Consider the following 23,470-nt stretch of genomic DNA (forward strand, 5'->3'; position numbering starts at 1 on the left):
GGCAGGCCAGCTTTGCCTCCTGAAGCTTGGTGTCCATAGTTGCCATCTGTGGCTAATGATAATGACTACTTTTGCTGCTGCTTTCGGGCGATTAAAGGCAGGAATACCAGGTCTCACTACGTCACCAACTGCTTCAACACTCATCTCTATAGGGTTGGGTCCAGGGCTGCCATTTGGGACACACCTTTCAGCCCTCCCACAGTGGTGCTCAGAGGACACCACCTGGGTGTCCCTGGACCCACACTCACAGTCTGGCTTTCAGTGCAGGGCCTTGGTCCACAAGACCCAGCCTTGCCTCCTCAGGACTAGGCTAACCTCAGCGCTCAGAAGGGTGAGATCACCCAAAGCCAAGGGCTGAATTGGGAGGCCCCTCCTCGTCCAGCACTGTCCGGGTACATGGCTCCTCTCTGCTAATCACGAGGTGACACAAGCGGGGTTTAAAAATACTGCACGCATTTAACTCAGTGCAAGAGAGAGAAAGGGAACACACAGTCTGTGTGAGCAACTCAAATCAAAAATAAATGAGGCAAAAAGAGACTCCAAAAATAGTGCCGCATCAAAGGCAGCAGCCTGCGTGCGTCGCGCGGCCAGCTGTCCTCAGCTCTGAGCCTCTGCCCAAGAGCAGTGTCGCAGAGGGAGGCAGGGAAGACTACGGCTGCACTCCAGAAGAGATTAATTAGAACTGCAGTCCCTGGTAGACTAGAAGCAGAGTGAAAACAACACCAAGGTGTGGCACTGTGCCACGCTGTCCTCACCCCCGACCCTGCTGAGCAGTGAGGGTGGAGGTTTAGCCAGCCAGCAGGAGGGGAGTCTAGCCAGGACCCTTCCTCTTTGACCTTGAGGGGTTCTCTTTCCGGACATACATTAAAATCAGCTGTCAGTAGATTCCAGCCCAATGTGGCCTGCCATCATCTGCTTTTGTAAATAAAGTTGTATTGGCACCTAGCCACGTTTTTCCTTTACATGCAGTCTCTGGTTGCTTTTGTGATCCAGAAACTGGCGAGCAGCAAAGCCTGGAAGTGCTGCTTGTGCTGCAGGATCTCCGTGCATCTTGCCAGAGACAGGTGTTTAATTCACTGGGGCCGGGGGTAGGGGCAATACAAGTATACAGGTGTGAAGTGTGTATAAAGGCCAGAAGCCAATACCAAGTGTCTACCCCAAGTGTTGGCAACTTTTTTTGTTGTTGTTGTTCAGGGTCTCTTGCCGAACATGAAACCACACCCAACTTTTCATGTGGGTGCTAGGGATCCAAATTCAAGTCTTCATGGTTTCATGGCAGGAATTTTGCTGAGCCATCCCCCTCCCCAGCCCCAGAAATGCTCAGCACCCTAGGGAAGGTTCCTTGCGCTAATGGGGATTAAGGCTGTGGTTGCTGCTATTAGGTGTGCTGTTTAGTATGTGGGTGTTGGTTCTAGGCTTTAGGGATGTGTGCAGCACTTAAGTTTCTCTTAGGCAAAGAGCATCCTTGTTCAGGACAGTCATATGAGCAACCTCAAATTCCACCATACTGAGAAACATGTCACCTACAGAACTCAGGTCACCCATGGACAACTTCAACTGTTGCAGCAAAGAGGACTTCCCACGATGTGCGGGGTCCCCTAGATCCTTGTCTGAGAGTGAAGAATATGTTGGATGGTACAGAACAAGACTGAAAGGGGCTGGGAAGGGACCTCACTTCCGGGGACTCTCCCTGCAGTGCACTGAGATCTGGGAAGGGACCGCATGTCTGGGGACTCTCCCTGCAGTGTACTGAGATCTGGGAAGGGACCGCATGTCTGGGGACTCTCCCTGCAGTGCACTGAGATCCTGTCAACTTGTAGCTTCTGTCCGTAGCTATAGAAGTGTGTCAAGCCTTGCACGATGGCAATATTCCCACTGTCCTCTGGGGTGCCAGGGCCATGAAGCAAGATGCTGCTTTCAAGAGGCCATGGCAGAAGCCGTCCAGCATCACCCAGGCCTTCTATGGGTGAGGGTTTGAATGGGGACAGACTGCATGCTGGCTGTCACGCCACCACTGAAATGGGTTCGCCTTCGGTACTAGATAGTAAAGTGGATTAGTGAATCCAATCCCCGGAAGGAGAGGCTGTGACCTCCTAGGAGGAAGACAGAGGCGTACCCAGAATGGCTGAGAAATCAGCAAGCACTGAAGAGTCAGCCTCAGGCACGGGAGAACCAGAGCCCAGTGACTGAGAGTGCGTGGAGACAGGCCAAGACACACCTGTGTCTCATCTGTCCTCAGCGATCGCAGACAGGTCCAGGGGTTAGAGCCCAGAAACCAGGACAGGTATGTGGGCCTAGAGGCCGGGAGTAAACAAGGGTGGAAATGTGTGGGGCAGGACAGGAGTCATGGCGGATGCAGGGATGCACTGTGTCTGTCTGTCTGTCTGTCTGTCTGTCTGTCTGTCTCTCTCAGTATCTCTGTCTCTCTCTGTGTTGTGTGTGTGTGTGTGTTAATATGTGCATGAGAGTGTGCATGCATTACAGGCACGCCCCCCTCCACGACACCCACCTCTTACCTGAGCGCTGGGAATCCAAACTTGGGTCCTCTTTCATGGCAGGCATTTTACTGACTGAGCCGTCTCCCCACCCCTGACTTTCTAGAATGCTGTTTTCTGTCCTCTGGACCAGGGATCTACAGACCGTTTTCTGTAACTAGCAATTGTAAAGCACCTTAAGCTTGCCAGCAGTACAGCCTCTGTGGCTTCGGATGGCCCCTCACTAGCCGTGGTCCACACACACTTTGTCAGCCTCACAGTGTGGACCGTGAACAGAGCATCTGGCGCACCACACAGGCTGGCCATGGGGTTTTCATTAGTCCGGGATCGTCTGATTGCTCTGCCGCTGTGTGAGAGTCACCAACAACAGAATACATGCACAGGCTGACTGTTTCCACCCCCCTCCAAGCCATATATGGAAGTGCTAACTCCAGTGGGAAGAGGCAAGGTCTTGGGGGAGATGGAGATAAGCAGGCTCCTGAGGAATTGAGCTCCTCCATGAAGTCTGCGTCTTTAGGAGAAGCAGAGGCCCCGGAGCTTGCTCTGCCTTGTGATGGCCAGCACAAAGGAGGGCAGGCAGCCAGTGTGCCAGGAAGAGCCCTCCAGGAAGAGCCCTCCAGGGAGGCGCGAGTCTGCTAGCACCTTGATCTTAGCCTTGCAGCCCCCAGACCTACGAAAAGGAAATGTCCACTGTATAAGCCTCCTCGTCCCTGGCATTTTCTTACGACTGACCAAGCTGAGAGAAGCCAGTGTGGCTGTCACTAAATTTCACTTACAGACACACATTTGAATTTTATATAATTCGTGAGTCATAATAGTTGTGTGCACTCTCTCTCTTTCTCTGTCTGTCTGTCTGTCTGTCTGTCTCGACCATGGTTGGTTCTACCAACCATTTAGAATGTCAACAGCAGATGCCTGCTCTGCTCTGGCCCTCGGGCAGCAGTTTGCCAGCTCCATCCACTGGCCAGATAAATAGTGCTTCCCTGAGCTCTGGGCGACTGTCTCTGTAGACGGAAGGTGACCTGGGTGTCAATGTTCCAAAAACAGCCATACCAAGTGTTGGTTGAGTAAGGGCCCAAGTTCAGCGGCTGGATTCCTCCTCTGCACTCACCAGCAAGTACTGCTGGGTATCGGGCACCATCATCGAGCCTGACTTTTCGGTTTGGGGAGGGTTTGGTGTATCAGCCCACGCAAAGCATGCCACATAGCATCAGTCCAAAAGAGATGGCGTGGCCTATGGCAGATGCTTGTGGGGGAGGGTCAAAGCCCACAGCTTACTCTCAAGAACGGGGTGGAGAGAGCGATGCCAGATGTCCTCAGACACAGGAAAGAATGTCACACAGCAAAGGGACCCTATTCGTCATTTGTCTCAGGGGACCTGAGTGGGCCTGACAGGTCTAGGCACAGAGAAGCCCGTTTGAAATGGACACACAAAAGGACCTTTGTCATCATTTCTGTTGTTCAGTTGGGTAATCTGCTCAGCGCCCTGCAGGGAGGGAGACGTTGTTACCCACCAGTGTGGGACCCATGCTAGGGAAATCACACCCCAGAGCCCTGTGAGGACTCCCAGCACCTCACATTTGGAGAGTATGCCACAGGAACCTCCTTCTCAGATGTGTGCCCTTACCGAGGAATGTGTAAAGGAATGTGAGTTACATCAAATCGGGTTCGTTTGCTCTTTTCTCCTCAAAAAAAAAAAAAAAAAAAATTCTAAAACCAGGGTGGGATGGCTGATCTTGATCTTGACTAATGTGGGACATCACCTCATTTGAGGAACTGCCTCTATCATAGTGGCCTGTGGTTGTGTCTGTGGAGTGTTTTCTTGATTGCTAAGTGAGGTAGGGATGGCCCACCTACTGTAGGCGGCGCCATTCCCAGGCAGGTAGGCCTGGGCTGTGTCAGAGGTATCTGAGCAAGTCAGAGAGGGTGAGCCAATAAGCAGCATTCCTCCATGACCTCTCTGCTTGAATTCCTCCCTTGGCCTCTCTCAGTGATAGACTCTGACCTGGGAGTTCTAAGATGAAATGAACCCTTTCCTCCCCAAATTGCTTTTGGTCATGGTGTTTACCACAGAAACCAAACTAGACTACAGAGAAGCCACTGTGATGGTGTCACTTAGAAAAGAGTTTTGGCGGGCCCCAGATCAACAGATTACTTCGAGGGGCAGTCTACATAACAGACAGCCCCTCACCCTCTGCCCACCACCTCTCCTGCGTGGCCCCGCTGGGGTACCCCAGCATCTCCTGCTGTGTGTCCTTCCATGGGGAACAGAAGCCACACACACCAGGACTCAGCTGCAGGCTGTGTCCCAGGCCTACCCATACGGGAGACAGTTTGGGAAATAAGCTCATAGGCTGTTCCTGTCAGCAGACATACCTGCCAAGTTGTGTGACTATCTAAATGTTTGTTGAGTGGGCGGAGTGTGCTTCCAGCTCTGTCATTGTGAAAGACGGATCACGTAGCCCACATTGTAAGTGTGCCGCTCGGTGGTCAGTACCTTGACGCTGTGGCCAGCCGTTGCCCCTGTTTACCTTCGTACCATTTGCCCTTAGAACCCCACACTCATCCCTCGGTATGTCCTCTCCATGCAGTCACACTATTTTTTGTGGCTGGCTTTACAATCCTCAAGGTGGTAGCGAGTGTGAATTTTCTTTCTTTTTAAGGAAATGGTATTCCTTTCTATGGTAGACCACGTTTCCACGTGAATGAGGCGCTCTCGAACCCAGCTGCACAAATACTTCTTTAAGATGCTGCTTTCAGTTCTTGGGTGGGGGTGCCTTCTTTTTGCCATGTAAAGTACCCTGACAAGAGCAATTTAAGGGGAAAAGGATGTCTTTTGGCTCACAGTTCTACGGGAATGCAGTCCCTCATGGTAGGAAAGGCATCAAAGCAAGCCGTAAGGCATGATGGCAAGAGGAGGAAGAGGGCAGGTCTCATTGCATCCTCACTCAGGAAGCAGAGAGTGAGGAACAGGAAGTGAGGCTGAGCTATACCACCTTAAAACCAACCCTAGTGGATCTCTCCCTAGCAAGGCTCCACTTCCAAAAGGTTCTACAACTTCCTCAACCTCACCACCCACCAGCACGTGTATGCCACCGAGAGACACATCATGCAAAGGACAGAACTACCTGAAATGGACTTGCAGGGCCATCCGCAGTTGTGTTTTGGTGTTTCTGAGGAGCTCCAGGCTGTTTTCTACAGAGACCAAATGTCTTCCACTCAGCAGCAGTGAGGGGTTCTCATGTCCTTCAGCCTGGCTTGCCTGTTACTCTCGGGTTTCTGGTGGTGGGCACCCTGAGAGACACGAGGCAGTAGCTCCTTGATTGAGGTTTGATTTGCGTTTCCTGCCGTATGGGTGTTGCTCAGCATCTTGTCCATGTCACAATCGGTGCATCCTGGAGCAAAGCGTCTTCAGGGGCTTTGCCTGTTTTCTAACTGAGTTACTCAGCTTGCTGAAGAGTTCTACATATTGTGTATACATTGATCCCTTGTCAGCTGTGTCTTTAGCATTATTTATTTCCTCCCTTCTGTGGGATGTCTTTTTTACTACTGATAGCATTTTAAGTTGGGTACCTTCTGACTTTGCCTCCAGTCACCTGCCTTCCCGGTCCAAAGTAACTTTCTTGTTTGTTGGAAACACGGTCTCAGGTAGCCCAGGCTAACGTGAAACTCACTATATAACCCAAGCTGGCCTTGGACTCCTGATCTCTTGCCTCTACCTTCCAAGTACTAGGATATAAACTGTGCCCGGTTTATGTGATGCTAGGGATCAGACCCAAGCTTCCTGAATGCTCAGCAAGGACTCGGCTCCAAAGCAACTTAATTAACAAGATGTGGTAGATAGCTACAGAACTACGAGCCCATGGGATTCCCATAAAAAGGAAATCTGGCAAATGGAGAATGTTAACAGATTTGAGAGCAGTGGATAGAGTAATCCAACCAATGGGTCCATTACAGCCTGGAATTCCTTTAGCCAGAAAATTCTGGACAAGGAACATTCAGCACCTAATCACTGATGGGCCTGTGAGCAGGACTTTGGTCTCCTGCTGTACAGAGCCATCCACAGTGCAGGGCAGCGACAGGCCTGTGAGCAGGACTTTCAGACAGACTGTGCTGAATGCTGCATGTATGTGACCAATTGGGGCTGCAAGCCAAGAGCTTGGAGTAGAGATCAAGAGACTTAGGAGGGACTCCAGAACACAAGAGGCCAGAAGATAAGATAGTCCAGGAGCATTAAAGGTTCAGGAAGCAGTATCCAAGTTACAGGAAAGAGAAGCTTCACTGTTAGGTTCTTAATCTCAGCTGTGAATTATGCTCCTGAGAGATCAACAGAAAGATCACATCAAGTCAACTGGAAAAAAACATTGGAAAGAATGGAAAAGCAGCTTCAAAACTGCAAAATTAGTAGTTAAAACAAATGGGGGGGGGTATGTGGTATGAAATGTTTTATGTGCCTGGCCCATTAAATGACCCTGTGCCTGGCAGTGTCAGTGGCTCTTGGACTTCTGGGAACAGGAGAGGACATAAAAAGCCAGCTGAGGCAGAGAGAGAGAAGAGAGAAGAGAGAGGCAGGAGTAGGCTCCAAGAGACAGAAAAGTAGGACCAGAGAAGACAGTCGATGTAAGAAGAAAGATTGAGTAGGGCTAGAAAGCAGAGAAGAGACAGAGCAGAGCGAAGATAAGAGACAGTTGAGAGTGGACTGAGCTAGCAGAGTGAGAAGATAAGAAAGTTGGTGACAGCTGATCCAGGAGAAGCTGAGCTGAACCAATGAAGGTATTGTTAAGACAGAGTTAGGAGAAGAACCCAGGAAGAACTCACACACAAAGAAGCTAAAAAGATAAAATATAAAGATGCAAAAGCAACATTTATGAAAAGCTACAATCTCAAATGTTTACCTTTGGGGGGTTCTCAGTAGCACCCTTCTTCCAGCTCTGGGGAGCCACAGGGGACTGCAGAGCCTAGCACTATCGATGAGGATGAGGACAGCCTCCCTTATGGGAACAGAACATAAGGACTGGCTTAGGCCTGAGGCTGGAGATTTAGTCGTGTGCAGGTGGCTAACACAGCTAGAGACGGAATGTTCTGGACACTTTCTGTACCTTCAGTCAAGCTTGGCTTCTTCTCTGGTTGAGCTACACTGGGGTTCCACTACTCAGCAGCTGTCCTGACAGGGCAGCAAGGAACCTTGCCACAGCACAGGGCTTCCCGCATGACCCGGGCTCCCTGGGATATCCCTGTATGCACTTGCCAAGTCACCTGCTTCTTTGTAGGACAAGCAGAAACCTCGAAACCCAGCTCTAAGTCAGCCAGGCCTGGGTTAGATGTCAGCCTTGGGGCATCACCTGCAGAGTGGATGGTGGCTAACAGAACCTCTGCTAGGGCTGTGGGAGGCGCAGATAAAGCTGAACAAGGGCTTCCTACAAAGCTAGCTCCAGTAATTCACCAGGAGCTGCTCTTTCCCGCCTTGAGAAAGGCTCCCAAGTGATTGTGCCTGTCCCTTCTGGGAGGGCCCTGTGGACAGGAAGCAGGGACACAAAGGACACCTCTTCCACCCTGCTGTGACTCCCTCTTCCCCCAACTCCTGTTCCTGAGGCAGCCACACTGTCCACACACCCGGGGGTGGCTGGGCCCTCCCATCAGAGGCCACTCCCTTTCGTCCCCTTAAGGGCCCTGGTTTGTTAGTCTCTGACTGTAGTTGCCGATCACTGGGCCCTGGTGCTTGCTGCACCAGCTTCCTGTTGGGCCTGTGGTCTTCAGTGGCATGCTGCTCAGCAGACAGTGACTCAGCCTTTCACCTGACACATGCGGGACATGGTCTCCTCTAAGGATCTCAGCCCACAGCAGGTACCCAGGGTGCTTTGGGGATGTACTTTGCAGGGCGGGTTTCCTTTTCGGCATGTGGCAGTGTTGGCTCCCTGGGCAGGCCTCGGAGATACTGAATATCCAGGGTTAACACTGGCACAAACACCCTGCTGCCCCACCCCAGGCTCCTTGTGACCCCATGTGGCTTCCTGTCCAGCCTTCCAGCACCCACAGCAACCGAGGACACACAAGGCCCAGCCACTGCTCACATGGTGGTGCGTCCAGGGGAGAGGCCTGGCTGACACAGCACCCCACAGGCTTCTGCTTTCATCCCTGGGGTGAAAAGCAGGGGAGGGAGGACACTAGGAGATCAAGGGCTCTGCAGGACGCCTCTGCTCCTTCACAGAAGTGAGTGGACTGCTGAGCTGCCCCCAGTGACCACTGGAGAAGCCTGCCCATCTGCTCTCCGCTAGTCTCTAGGAGTGAGGCCTTCTACCTTGGCCAGGGCTGTGATGAGCTCCTCTCCCTTCCTGGTTCTCCTTGCCCTCTGCAGGCTGAGGACAAAGTTGGGTACAAAGTCCCATGCCAGTCAGCGTTGGCAGGGAGCTCCACGGAGCCCCAGGCTTCCTCCCTCTCCTCCAGCCTTTCTCATCCTTTACTTCCCCACTGCCACCACACACACAGCAGCTAAGGGTGCAGGGTGTGGCCATCGTGGGGGAAGGGTAGGGAAGAAGCTGTGGGCACCCCATATTTGAAGAGATCCCAGTGCTTGTGTGTCTTGCCTTCTTCTGAAGGGAAGAAGGAAGAGAAGGGGAGGCTGAGCCATGATCATGGGGCTCGCTCACAGCTCACACCGCTGGGGCCCCCTCCCCTGAGCCCCACTTAGCACCTACTGTAGTGGCCAAGCGGTGCGATGGAAACAGTGGAGCTGTGATCAGGAGGCAGCCTTGCTCTCAGCAGCCCAGCTCCTGCACCTTAATCCACACCCCAGACTCTGTGTGGGACTTTCCCCGAGTTCTGAGAAAGATGCTGGGGTGACAGGGTGGGGACAGGAAGAATCATCCCAGACTTACCAGACATGTGTGATGCTATGGCCACAGGGCAATTTCTTCCAGGCTGAAAATGCTGACACTCCCAGGGTGTCAGGGCCTAGGAGCCCAGGGTCTAGGAGTGGGGGCTAGTGTGACTAGGGCCCCCAGCTGCTGATCTGGAAAATAAGCTGTCCCTGTGCATAGGGGAGGCTTAATACATGGGTATGAACTCTCAGGTGTCTGTCATACAGAAAAAGGAGTGTGATCCTAGTTTTGAACACAGCAGGGTCATGTTAGCTGTAGTCTTTTTTTTTTTTTTCTTTTTTTAATTATTGCAGTAATTTCTTAATTGTGGATTATCTTGGTGGGGCTGGTTTGTTTGCTGTGTGGTAGGAACGGGCCTTTGCATGTAGCATTGAGAAGGTTAAGCTGAAGTCTTTAGACGGTGATCTTTGTAAAGGACACTGAGGAGGCGTCTGTGGGATGCGTTATCTAATACTCCATTCAGCAGCTTTGACCTTGTCTCTATGGTCAGGGACGGGTACTTCGGCTGTGGTCTGAAGCCCGTGATAGCTACACCATTTAGTGTCAGATTGTCGGCTTCCTCTGCCACCCTCCCCGATTCCTTTGCTGCCCCCCACCAAGGCCTCAGGAGTTCTTGGGTGCCTTTGTCATGGGAGATGGCTCGGGTGGTAAAGTGCTCACCATGCAAGTGTGAGGACCTGAATTCAGGTCCCCAGCACCCACATCAGAAGTAGGGCATGACCATGTGTGTTTGTAGTCCCAGCACTGGGAGCTGAAGCCAGAGGTACCCTGGGGCAGGGTGGTCAGCCAGCTAGTTAGACCAGCGAGCTCCAGGTTCAGGGAGAGACCAAGTCTCCAAACCTAAGATGGAAGATGGGAGAGACTCACAGTTCCTCTCAACCTCTGACTCCCACACACGTGAGGTCCCGGCCGAGACCTTGGCCTCCGGTTATGTACACATGGCTCTCAGCACACCTATCCTCAGCTGACAGGATCTAGATGGTGGGAAGGGCTGCATTGCTCCAGATCCCAACCCTGGATGGGTCAGGCGTTAACTGACATCCACGTGAACACAGCCTCGGGGGGGGGGGGGCTCCCTCTGGCTCCTGGGAGAGGAGTGGGCTCCCTTTGGGGCCCTTCCTCAGCAGAGAGGAAGGGTGTGTCACTCAAGCGTGGTGTGTGGTTTCCAGCAGTTACACCTCTTCCTGTCTCCTGTGAGGCGCCTCACCAGCACCCAGCCTCGAGGGAGGCCCTGGCTCTTCCAGGTTGGCTAGGCAACTGTCTCAGAAGGCGCATCAGTGCCCCGATGAGATTCCCCACACTACAGTTGGGCTAAGCAAAATTACCTCAGCTCCATGGACAGAAGCACTCGGCCTCACTCCGAGCTAAGCTTTCTGAAGGGCCCCAGACTAAAGCACAGCCAGCTGGCACCAAGCCTGCTCCCCTCTGCCCCTCCAGGTCCTGTGCATTGAGTACCACCATTCACATGGGGCTGTGCAGTCTCCAGGCTACACAGGCTTTGATGGCGGGGCACTCGCTGGCCTCTGGGAGTGGGGGTACAATGGCAGGGCAGTGTGGAGGTGATGTTTCAGGGATAGCTTTCAAGGCAGTCTCCTGTGTTCCCGCCTGCCCTCCACAATTTCAAGTCTCTCCCCCATGTGGCCCAGGCACCCAGGCTTGGCTTTTTCTAAGCTGTGGTTCTTTGTCATGGAACAGTAGCACATAATGACAATATTCCAAAGGGCTCAGGGAGCAAGCCTTTGAATTCTCAGAAAAAGTCAGAGTCTGGATGAAGCCACAGAGGACCCATCACCATGCACTCCATCAAGACACCGTGAGTAGCATGGTCCTCTCTGCCCATGGCTGACTGTGATTACATAAAGCCTGGCCTCGGCCAGGTGTGGTGGTGTACGCCTTTAATCCCAGCACTAGGGAGGCAGAGGCAGATGCAAGCAGATCTCTGAGTTCATGGCCAGCCTGGTCTATATAGCGAGTTCCAGGACAGCCAAGGCTACAGGAAAAAAAAAAAAAAAAAAAAGTAGACTCTTTCTGAGAGAGCAAAAAAGAGAAGAACCTTCAGACAAAAAAGTATTGGTGACGAGGAAAGCAAGGTAGTGTGGCCAGGCAGGGCACAGGTGATGTGAGCTGGTTCAGTGGCCATGCAAGCCCCGTGTCCAGGGAGGAGCTGTGATGGCATCTCTCCATGAAGCACGCCAGGCACAGGGTGGTCTCCGGTCCCGTGATCCTTAACACCACACAAGCCTCCCCAGGTAGCACAGGCCCGTTTATCTTCCCCTTGCACTGACGGTGTGAGCCTGAGGGGTCTTCCCAAAGCCACCCGCTCCTGCTGTGCAGGGACCCTGGGAGCAGGCCGTGGAAGTGTGTGTCCAGTGAGCCTTCGGAGGAAAGCTGTGACTCTTGTGGCCATGTGGCCACACGTGTAGCAAGGTTTCTCAGCACACGTGTCCCAGACAATCCCCCATGATGGCAGCAAGTATTGAGAGACAAGCTTCCTTTGGCCATGACTGGAATTAGGATGTTGTCATTCTGCTCACCTCTGTGGCCAGAGCAAGTCATGTGGCCGCACTAGAGGGAAGGGTAGGGAGTACCGGCAACTGACAGTCAAGAGGAGATGGACTCTGAGGGTGCAGAGGGGTTTGGACCAGTGACTCAACCTTGTCCCTTCCTCCTGTGCATCCTCGGGTGCCAGCCAGGATGTGGGTAACCCGGCCTTCGTCCCCCAGCCAGACGGGAAAGCGCCTGCTATTCCTGCGCCTCTCTGACCTTAACTCTCAGGTACAGACACTCCTGGCTATAGCCTCTCCTGTGGCCTCCTGCCTGAGGCTGGCCATTCACTCTCACTTCTTCCCTTCTAGACAAGTAGCCCTGGGAAGCTCTCAGCAGCCATAGATCCCGTCTTTACCCTCCCTGAGGTTAAGGGGTCAAAGCAGGATCCCTTGACAACTCTTTCTTTGCACAGCCTGGGGTATGTTAACCCCAAGAATAATACGATCATTTATCATAAGCTTACATAGAGAATTTGAGGTCATATTACTAGGCCCCCATTCTACACATACACAGCTGAGGGGCAGAACCAAAGTCCCCCTTCCCTTGGTCTACTCTGGCCCAGAGCTTTTTAAGCAGTGTGTGTGTGTGTGTGTGTGTCTTTACCTAAAGTCATGCTTCAGGTCCAGCTTGCCTAGAAAACTTCCAAGCCCAAGTCCCCCCCACCCCACCCCCAGCCAGTCTCACCCTTGCCCCAGGACTCAGCATACTGAACCAGGGACCTTCAATCAGGCCACCGAGGTCTTCCTGGCCTTGAGAACTAGTCATGAATTTTCATATTCTTCTGCACTCAGAACACAAATGCGATGTACTCAGCCCGTCTAGAAAACAGTGATTGAGAAAGCTCCCTCCTGAGATGTTTGGAGGACTCAGGGCCTCAGGCGATCCCCCAGTTCCTGAGCGGTGGAAGTAGCCCCAGTGAGTGCTGCCTAGAGCTGCTAGCCTCGCCTGCAGTGGGCAGAGGACATGTGAGAAAGGGGAAGGTAGCTAGGCAGTGTCAGGCAAATCACAAACCAAGGGGCGGTCAACAAGACAAGGAACAAAGGAAAGGCAAAACCTCCCAGGGTCAGGCCAAGGAAGTAGCTCAGTGGTAGAAAGCATTCAGGACCCTAGATTCCATTCCAGTGGCACACACACACATACACCCACGAAAATGGAAATTATGATGAGGTTTCTAAGTTGGAAGAAACCAGAGAGAAATAGTTGATGCCATCTGAGAGCCTCGACTGGATCCCGGATTTTTTTTAAATCTAAACAAGAACCTAGGGAGCGATGGGAGTTTGGACAGAGGCTCACAGCAGGTGCTGCAGCATTCATGCAGATCCGTCTTGGGTCTGGTGTGAAACAAGGGTCTGCGGCTTCCTCAGACGGCCTTGAAGGTTCTGCGTGCATGTGCGCCTCATGTGCAGGTGTGTCCTGAGAGAGGACGGGAGCAGAGCGGAGGGCGGGTGCGTGGCAACGGAGGCACTGGAAGCCCGTGCTGACGTGGCTGTTTGTCACTGTTCGGATTTTTCAATCTTTCTGAAGTTTGAAAGTTATCAAAATAATTTGGGGGAGGACGGCTTGAATGGTGCCTCCTGAGTGTTCGAGGTCGCCTGCCAGCAGCCTGGCCCTCCTGGCCGCACAGCATTTGCACACCTCTTCACATCCGGCTTCGGCAAAGCTCCCAGCGTCGATTCCTTAAACATAAACGAGAAAGTTACTCAAGGCCACACAGAGATGGGACCCGAGAGTGGAAGTGCATAAACCCAGAGAGGACGGGACTCTGAGCTTCAGCCCGGATCTCTCCCAACCCCCTGGGGCGGGACTGGCTTCCAAACTGTGGACCATGCCATGGGCCTTGGGTGACTGTCCAGCTGTGCTGTTCTCCACATTGCAGGGGTGGGGACAGCCATGGACTGAGGGGCACCCAGCCCAGCTCTGCCTGGAGAGGGCTGTAGGGTGCTCAGCCCTGCCCACCCTTCCGTGGTATGGCACCTGCTGGAACACTGCACCAGCCTACTGTTCCCAACACCAGGGTGTCGGTTCCATCCCGATTGGACGTCGGCAGGTGCAGCTGCTCCTGATTGGACAGCAGCAGCTGCAGAGCCAAGAAGTGGGCCCTGCCTGCAAACCTTGCGTCTGAAAGCAGAGCATTCACTGATGGGGAAATCCCGTCAAGCCCCCTCCTGCCCAGAGAGGTGGCAGAGGTGGGAGCTGGGCTGCAGACCCACGGGGTTTTTTTTAAAAGCTGTGATCTTCAGAGTGAGGCCAGTGCTTGCCTGTGGCTGTGGGTCTGGGTGGGGGAGGGGCCAACGAGGGCTTGGAGGGAGCTGGATTTCCAAACCAGCACTTCTTGGGAGTCCCTGCAGGATTCTGCAGGACTCCAGTTCTCCCCACACCTGCAGGTGCTGTGAGCGCCCCCAGTGGACAAAGCAGACATTGCACACCAGAGAAGGCTAACCCTGGTCCTCAGGCCCAATCCTGTCACCCTGTGGCCCACAGCTGGCTGTGTTTCAGTAACAGGAGCCCAGCTCCCACCCTCTCCAACAGGCTGAGTCACAGTCTGTCATTCCATAGCAGTTGAGTGCCTACCAAGCAGGAACTGCAGGAACACAGGACACCCCCTGCCCTGGCCTTCAGACCAGCAGAGCTTTTGTGGAAAGAGAAAAGTGGGTAAGCCTTAGGTGTGTCAGCAGTGACAGGTTCTAGGGGGAAAGTCACACAGGAAGGGACCAAGCGAGGGGTGAACATGGGGAGAGGGTTGAATAGGGCAGTTTAAGGTATGTTGTGCAGGGAGAGCCAGGGTGATCCTGGCATGGAGGTAAAGCAGGGGACGAGGAGTCAAAGGCCAAGTTGAGGGGGAAGAGGACTATTAAGAGTCCTGAGAAGGGGTGGCTCTGCCGAGCTCAGGGACCCTGGGGTAGCAGGGGAGCCTATGTTGCCCTGCAGAATGGGAGCCACCTGCTGGGTGAGGGCAGAGAGGCAGCCCAGAGGTCTCAGTTGGTGTTCGGCCTTTGCTCTGGGTAGCATGGAAGCTGCAGGAGAGTGTGGGCGCAGCAGCGGCGGTTCCAGGGCTGTCCCTGCCCTTGAGGCCCCGCTATCCCCAGTGCCAAGTGACCAGCTCCTGCCCAAGGAGAAGCACCGCACAGGAAAAGTTTCTGCCATCTGGAGACCCAGAAACACAGTGTCTGCAGAATTTGCAGCCCCACCCCGACGTTCCAGGACCCATGAGCAGATTCCTACATGGATCCGGGGGATGGGAATCTGGCCTGCACCTCACAGCACCTGTGGTCTGAAGGACTCACGCTGTGAAAGAAAGATAAGGGCTGGGGAGACGAGGGCTCATTTGACAAAGTGCTTGCCACCCAAGCATCAGGACAAAACTTTGATCCCCCTAATGCACACCAAGGGCTGGACTCAAGACCACATGTGGCTCATGCATTTGACCAAGTGTGGTGGTGCACGCCTTTAATCCCAGCAGTTGGGAGGCAGAGGCAGGTGAGCTCGAGGCCAGCGTCAGCTGGGATAACATCGTGAGGCCCTTTCTTTAAAAAAAGCAAAAAAAAAAAAAAAAAAAAAGGCTGGGAGTAGTGGTGCACACCTATAACTTGAGCGATGGAGAAGCAGAGAGAGTCCCTGGGGCTTGCTGGCCAGCCAGTGGGGCCCAGCTGGCGAGCTCCAGGTGCAGTGAGAGACACTGGCTCAAAAGAGTATGGCAGAGAGTGATTGGAGAAGGCACTCCAGGCCCCCGTGTGTGCACACATTTGTGCCTGTGCGCACAAGCGTGTGTGTGCTCACACACATGAGAAAGGTGATTGGTGGGGAAAGTGGACACTGGGGGACTGCAGGAAGACTTCAGGACCCTCACAGCTCAGGAGCTTCCTCACAAAGAACCTGGGCTAGCATCAGCCGTGCCCCGCCTGCACCAATGTTAAGGGCTAAAGGGAATTTTCTGTTTCATCATTGCATTCCAAATGAGGTTTCTTAAAAATCCCCAGGGTTCCTCATCAGCCTCATCACTCCATGCTGCTTATGGTGTCTGTCCTATTTCCAGCAGGCGCCCATGCAGGTGTTCATTCCCTGTGGCCCAGAGGAGGCCTCGTTGGGACCTCCACTGGGCGGTGTTGCCAGGGTTAGGCAGCGTTCAAAGGAGGTCATGATCCTAACGAGGGAAACAGTGGAAAAACAAAAACAAAACGACTATTTACCTAAATGTCACCCTCCAATCTCAGGGGATCTGTGCCAATCCCAAATTCCATTGCCCGTGTAAGTGGGGCCCTGTGAATTTGAATCAGGGACCCTCATCTGGGCTCTGGGGGGCCCAGGGGCATGGCGGTTAACAGGGCCTTGTGAAGCTTCAACAAAGATGTTGGAACAGCCATACCTGCATGCAGACAAGTTGTTGGAACTGCTCTGGGAGGGCACTCATGAAGGTGACAGCTAGGTGGAAGGGGTTGCCACTGTAAGGTCCTGGAAGCTGGGAGGGGCACGAGTGGGGCCTGTTAACGGAGGAGGAGGTGGCCAGGTGAACAGGGGTGCGGTTGAGGCCGGCAGGCAGAGCGCAGCCTGGAGGCAATAGCGGGGAAGGGGAGCCACTTGACATGGCGTGCTGCTAGGAGATCAGGGTGTCTGTGGGTCTGGGTTGCAGAAGGCTGGGGCCCAGTGCATCTTAGGGCCTCTGGAGCTGCTCTCCAGGGGCTGGCAGGGTCTGGGGAGGAGGGCCTTACGGGAGGAGCCAACTGTTGAAGAATCAGCTCCAAAGCCCCTAGGGCCATTTGAGAAGTCACTTCCTGGTTGGCCTTTGAGCTCCTGCCACAGGGGCCTCTACTACACAGCAGCTCATGTCCTCAGAGCTGGCAAAGAGAGTCAGCTGGCAGGACAGAAATTACCTATGTCATCCAGCGACAATCCAGTGACAACCCATCTCCCTTGCCACATTCTCCTGGTCAGAATCAAGTCACTGGGTCCAGCTGTGCTCAAGGGGAGGACTTGGCACAAGGAGGGAATCCCAGGAGCCAGGTTGTTTGAGGGTGTCAGACAAGCTCCCTAAACACCAGGGCAACACAGGAAGCTGGGGCTGGGTCAGGAGCAAGAGAAGTTCCTGGGAGGGGAAGAAGGGGACAGAGAAGTCCACAGAGCCTTCCGCCTCGTGCGAGCAGTGGGACGGGTGTGCACTGGAAGGACAGCACCCTCCACAGCAGGCCATCTGAGTCCATGGGACGGTCCATCTGTCTGAGGGGGGATGGGCTCATACAGCCCCAACCAAACCTGCCCAGTCTCTTTTTAACCACGACCCTTTTGCCTGTGCATTTTCTTTCAGAATCTCCCCTCTGAAAAGGCAAGCTGACCTGGGTAAACGAGGCCGGCCCCATGTATCCGGAATCAACCACGGGTTCCCCAGCTCGGCTCTCCCTGCGGCAGACAGGCTCCCCCGGGATGGTCTACAGGTAACACACCCATGCCTCCTCCCTCGGGGAAAGACTAGGACTCAAGCAAGGCTCGGAGGGCTTGAGGCACGCAGGCCCTGCAGAGAGCATGGAAGCTTTCAGAGCTGTGCTTGGAAAGAAATAAGGACTTCCTGGATGTCACTAGGCCAAGACAGATTTGTTTCTGGTCCCTGACTCTGGAAATCTCACCCGTGGCTATCTGAGCAACTCCAAGAGTGCCCTTCCCCACTTCCACTTCTCCTCCTATACACATCGTTCCTTGGTGCTCTCTGATAATCCACCAGAGGCATTGGGGGGCTTCTCTCAAGGAGCTTGTGGGCATTGGTGTGTCGGTACCTGCCCAGAGGCCAGCAACAGCCAGACAGGGCAATCTTGACCTCCTTGTGTGAGCCAGCCGGTCTGAACAGCAGGCTTCCTGTAGAGGGCGCTGATGAGAGCCGCTGGCCGCAGACCTGGCATAGAACCCCAAAGCCCGCATTGCCATCCTAAAAGACCACGTCTGCACAGGACCCCAACGCCCTATTTAGACCTTTCTAGACAATGGCTGGAGCCTGCACTGTTGCAAGTGTCTGTGGAAATCAGGGGAAGAGGTGTCTGTCCTGGGAAGGACCCCAGCGTCTCAGGCTGTCCTGTCAGGGTGTGGTTTTTGGCAGCTATTCTAAAGCATACTGTAAAGCATGGTCTGAAGCTTATTAAAAACCCAGACGCTCACCCAGAGTCTACTGCGGCGCCTCCAAACTGTCGCGACCAGAGCAGGCTCCAGGCCTCCACCTCACTGGCCACTGGGTGGCGCTGCTGCAAAGTGTTTGGTACCTGGCTTGTAATCTGATGGAGCCGGTCCGCTAGCCTGGAGCTGGGATGGGGATGTGTGGCGGGTGGGGCCTGGTGGGATATCAGTGATGAGTTCTGAGCTTGCACCTGCCTGTGGAAGATACCAACTGCCTACTGTCTTCTCTCCTCTTCTTTCCCCCACTTTCTTCCACTGCTATCTGAAGTACTCGGTATGGGAGTCCCAAAAGACAGCTCCAGTTTTACAGGTAATAAGTCCTCCTCCTCCTCCTCCTCCTCCTCCTCCTCCTCCTCCTCCTCCTCCTCCTCCTCCACCACCACCACCACCACCACCACCACCACCACCACCACCTCCTCTTTGTCCTCCTCCTCCTCCCAACCCAGAAGGCCAAAGGCAAAGGTGTGGTGGGGAGGGCTGTGCGCTTCCGGACAGGGCAAGATACAGGCTGGCACTGTCTCTACTGACAGGCTCCACCGCGTCTCTGAGTGCTAACCACAGAGCCCGTGCAATGCCCCGATGGAAGTGTTTGGTCGGGTTAATGGCGTGTGCTCATTCTACTGAAGTCTGCTTTGATTTGACCAAATGGCCTTAAGATACATGCTCAGCTCTCAGCCAGTCTACATTACAACTTCTCTCGCAGGCAAGACTCGGGACTCAGCGGTAGAGCCTTCGCCTACTGTGTGCCAGGCTGTGGGTTTCATCCTCAGCATTACAAGGTTAAAAAGAGAAAAGGAGAATGCTCAGTGTATGGGCCACTTCATGTGGCGTGTGTTTCCATCACCAGAAGGAAGGATCCGTGCTGAACTGACCTGTCCTTCCTCTTGCATACAGATTTGAGTTTGGGTGGACTGATAACCTGGCCATGGAGCTTTCCAGTGCTTTGGAGGCTCAGATCTTCATGAAGTGTATGCAGTCCCTGTGCGGTTTGGAAGGGGGAGGGTCATGGTATCTCTGATATACTTCTCCCTTGGAGAATTGGGAGCCAGGTGTTGCTGATCAGGATGTGGCATCAAGAAGCCCAGGCTCCCTTCAAGCCATTCTGCCTCTCCTTCTAGACTGTCTTACCCACATCTGGAGAACACTTCTTGGCAATCTTTCAGGCTCAAGAAGTCAGATGTCAGAACTGCAGTAGTCTTGCAGCTAGCTGCCTCAGCCTGCCTGGGGGCTGTGATGGGGGCTGGAGACTGTGATGGGGGATGGGGGCTGTGATGGGGGTCCCTACATCCTCGGGACCACAGGGCAGTGTGCTGCAGCATCTTAACCTGGAAGGACAGAGGTCGAGGTCCAGATGTGCCGAGCACATCCCAGAAGAGGTGCCATGGGGTATCCCATTGTACTGGAAGTCAGGGCTGCATGTGCGTGGGTCGCCACTGGGTCTTCATTCCGTGGCCTCAGTATCATGGCCATGCCTGGGTTCACAGCTAGTTTGTGAATTCATCTCTGAGGTCTTGATCCTTACAGGGAACTCTGAGGTGGGACTGTGGATAAAAGCTTGTGCCTGAGCCTGAGCTCACAAACGCTTGTTCGTACATCTTGTGGCACGTGAGGAATGTACCGCGTTTGTTCTAGAAGGGTCTGAGTAATAGAAAACTTGCACCTGAACTCTGTCCTCAAGAGAGCCTCTACACACCTGCCTGGAGGGAGAGTAGGGGCAGAGCAACAGGCCGAAAGGTCCCTGCTAACGTGCAGGGGTAAGCAGGCCTGTAGTGAGTTTTACCCAGCGCTAGCTGACCCTCAGACCAGAGCCCACAGGTCCATCCTGTCCTTCGGGTCTCCAGTGGAATTTTCACGTAAGCAGTCAGGTGAGACCTCTGGTGGTGATCACAAAGGCCTGGCTCTTCCTTCCTGGAACACACTAGGTGCCGCTCACTACGGCACTAAGCGTGACCACCATAGACCTCCTTGACGTTACCTAACACTGGCCCTTTGATGGCAGAAGTGTTTGTGGCAGAGTTGGCAGAGTTACCGGCTGAGCAACCCCCAGATCACCAAGGGAGTGAAATCCTGACACACAGCGCCAAGCCTGGTGTCACCTGGGGGCGGGTTGACATCTTGCTTATCTGTCTGGGTCGGCTAGTGTCAGCTTCTCAGGGATGTGTGGGGCCCTGTTTTGTCTCCATGGGCCCACATGTCTGCCATCCTCCTGCCCATCTAGCTAGGGCCTACTTCCATGAGGAAGTGCCCAATCTCCTCAGGCATGAGGCTAGACTACAGCAAACACTGCAGTTTCTGCTCAGGTTTCTAAGCCCAGAGCAAGCAAGACTCCTGCCTGAACTTGGAGAGGCCTAAGGGCAGGAAAATGTTCACACACACACACACACACACACACACACACACACACACACACTCGTAGGAGGTGCCACAAAGCCACAGTGAATTAGTTGCTTTTCTCCATGCTTTTACCAAATACCTGCCAAGAAGCCTTGAGGGAAGGAGGGAGAGGTGGTTCTTCTGGCCAATGATCTGGGCATTGGGTTCGTCATGGCAGATGGCACATGTGGTGGAAGTGGCATCAACCTTGGCAGCAGGAGGGTGAGGCTGCTTCCTCACATCTGGATGGATCAGGAAGCAGAGTGGGGAATGCCAGGGCCCAGCTGCAGTTTTCAGGCTCAGACCTCAGCCTATGGGATGGTGCCGTCTACCTCCATGGTGGATAAAGGCCCTCACATGTGCCTGACATGCCCAAAGATGGAGTTCTCTAATGCACCAGGCGTGTTTCTTAACCCAGTCAAGTAGATGGTGCAGATTAGCCATTACACACTGAAAGTCCGCAGAGGCACAAAGGACTGACGAATGCATCCATTCTCTGTACTTGGGTATGTCTAGGAACAAAGCTGTCATGGTAACCATCTGGAGAACTGTTTTGCTCCAAGGAGGGGTGTGGTTCCCTTTCCCAGTTGGTGAGGCTAGGATAAAAAGTTCTCACAGTAAACAGTTCATACTTTTGTTACTGTAGCAGTGTACCTGGAGCAAAACTGTCTTACTTACTTTTCTGTTGCTGTAATGAAACAGCATGACCAGGGCAACTTATAAAAGAAAATGTTTAATTTGGGTTAGGGTTTCAGATAGTCCATAAGGGCAGGGCAAAGGCTTGGTGACAGGAAATGACTGAGAGCTTACATCTTGGTCCACAGTGACCTAAAGACTTTCCCTGAGGCTCCACCTCCCAAAACCCCACCACTCTCATCATCACTTGCGAGAAATAACCCCTTGGAGACAGCACAGCCACAGGCTTGGCCTTTGGGGGAAATCGCCCAGCTGAGTCCTGAGCCTTGGGCTGAGTCCGGGACACCAGTTGCCTGTCCTGTTCCTCCACAGGCATTGATTGGCATGTCTTCTGGGACAGTAGTGTCACGCTGACACTTTCTAGGCATCCAAGGCTCTCAAGGGGTCACAGCCCTGGGCCTCAGCCTGGTTCTGGGCCTCACAGGGAACAGTCTCAAAGCTTTATCTGAAGCTCCGGCCAGGAGATGTGCTATGAAGGAAGCCTACTGGCGGGGGCCAGCATTGTGTGCCCAAATAGATTTCTAGAATTTTCCAGGCACAGGCAGCTATGCATACACATAACCACATAGAGTGGCCCCCGGTGGACGGGTAGACACCTCTGTGACAATGATCCCACGCAACAGGTGCCACTGCAGACACAACTAGAGTGGGGTGGAGCAGAAGTCATGAGCCACGTGCCTGGCGTTCAATAATGAAACAGCACAGCCAGCTCTCCGCTGCCTGTGGCTCAGAAGATCCATGCCCCTGACACAAAGTCAGCAAAGGCAACAAAGGGGAGACCAGGGGAGGGGGCTGGCCCCACCTCATGCTGCCCCAGCCGTCCTGCCAGGCAGCGGCATTGCCAGGCGGCAGCGAGGCACTGCGCTTCCTGAGCTTTTAGGGGAGAGGCGCTCGTGAATAATTCAGCCTCCTCCACAAGATGAAAACTCCCTAATAGAAGCTAATGGACTTGCTGCCTCCAGAGCCGACCCTTGCGGGACTCTCTCATTCACCAATTGCTTCTGACGTTCTGCAGTGACACTCCCTAATGAAAACGCCACCGCGCCCTCCGCCTTCTTAGCTCCCTGATAACTGGACTGTGGCCTTTTTTAACAAGCAGCCACCCAGGGAAGCAGGTGAGTTGGGCGCAGGAGTGGCTGTAGCAGCCACTGTCTCAGGGGTGATGTCTGGGGGCGCTTCTGGCTGATCAGAAGTCAGAGACAGTCCACATTTTTTCAAAGCAGGCAAGCTCAAAGAGCCCACCTGGGTGGGCCTGAGGTGACTGTGCTGGATGGAGGAGGGTGGGCGGGCTCCCGCCTGGCTGCGCCCACCACCCTGTTGCGGCCGCCGTTGATCCTGCTTGCTCCCTGTGCAGCGCTGGCCTGGCTGTCTCTCTGTCTGCTGGCATTACCCCCGATTGAGATTCGGCACCCGTGACTTGGGCTGGCAATGCTGTCTGCAAGGTTTGTTGCTATCTGAGAAGTCTGCCTGGGAAACCCTGCGTGTGTGTGTGTGTGTGTGTGTGTGTGTGTGTGTGTGTGTGTGTGTGCGTGTGCGTGCGCGCAGTGAGCTACAGAGCCGCACCCTAGGATGGTGACCACTTCCCTGTGTTTCTCGGCTCCGAAGCTTCCGGCTAGTCTTCAGCCTCCAGACACGTGTTGCCATTTGGCAGAGAGGCAGGGCTTCGGTGGCTGTTAGTAAGTAGCCCTGGTTCGGAAGCTCCAGGTGGAAGGCAAACTGGGGAGGGAGGAAGCGATTCCTGCCGACTTAATGAGGTTAGCGTTGCCGGCACCTCGCTTTTCCGCATCACTGTGTTAATTCGAGTGGAGTCCCCGGAGCCCCCAGCCGACAGGAATAGATTTTCAGAGAAAGCCTACAAGTGTGTGAATTGGCAGGTCCTAATGGGGGGTGGGGGTGATGCTCATTCTTTTAGAGACCAGGTAGGATGTAGGGTTAGTGTTCCAGAGAACCTCGCCCAAGAAAAGGCTGCTGTGTTCCAACTCAGAGGTCAGAGGTCACTGCACTTCTAAGCTCAGGCAGGAGGAACGAGCCTTGAAAGAGGGCTGAGAACACTCCGTACTATATTTAAGAAAAGCCCAGAGTATAGTCACAGCCTGAGGGAGTTCAGACTGTAAAGCTTTGTCCGTCTGCACCAGGCTGCCAGAACCCAGAAACCATTTACACAGCTATATAGCCCACCTCCTCTGAATGGCTGTCCAGCCTCCCCTCAAGATATACACAGAAACACACACACACACACACACACACACACACACACACTGTGGTACTATGGACCCTCTGCTCTCAGCTGCCACCCTCACCCAGTTCTCCTCACTTGTAACAGAAGGC

At 53.8% G+C, this 23,470-nt stretch overlaps 1 protein-coding gene across 4 annotated transcripts in view; it reads left to right on the forward strand.

Moving 5' to 3' along the window:
• Kcnab2 (potassium voltage-gated channel subfamily A regulatory beta subunit 2) overlaps positions 1-23,470 on the forward strand; it is an 80,933-nt gene that overhangs the window by 17,630 nt on the left and 39,833 nt on the right. For 2 of the 4 annotated variants that reach the window (XM_055615159.1, XM_055615158.1), the window contains exons 2-3: positions 17,220-17,346; positions 18,342-18,383. In XM_055615159.1, the coding sequence (XP_055471134.1) occupies positions 17,270-17,346; positions 18,342-18,383 (119 nt within the window). In that variant the 5' untranslated portion in view covers positions 17,220-17,269. Of the gene's footprint in view, positions 1-17,219; positions 17,347-18,341; positions 18,384-22,562; positions 22,585-23,470 lie in introns of those variants that run through there. The other 2 variants (XM_055615160.1, XM_055615161.1) reach the window with 2 other exon arrangements.

This window comes from Psammomys obesus, unplaced genomic scaffold (genome assembly GCF_907164565.1).
Source record: "Psammomys obesus unplaced genomic scaffold, mPsaObe1.curated_primary_1811, whole genome shotgun sequence".
Lineage (NCBI taxonomy): Eukaryota > Metazoa > Chordata > Mammalia > Rodentia > Muridae > Psammomys > Psammomys obesus.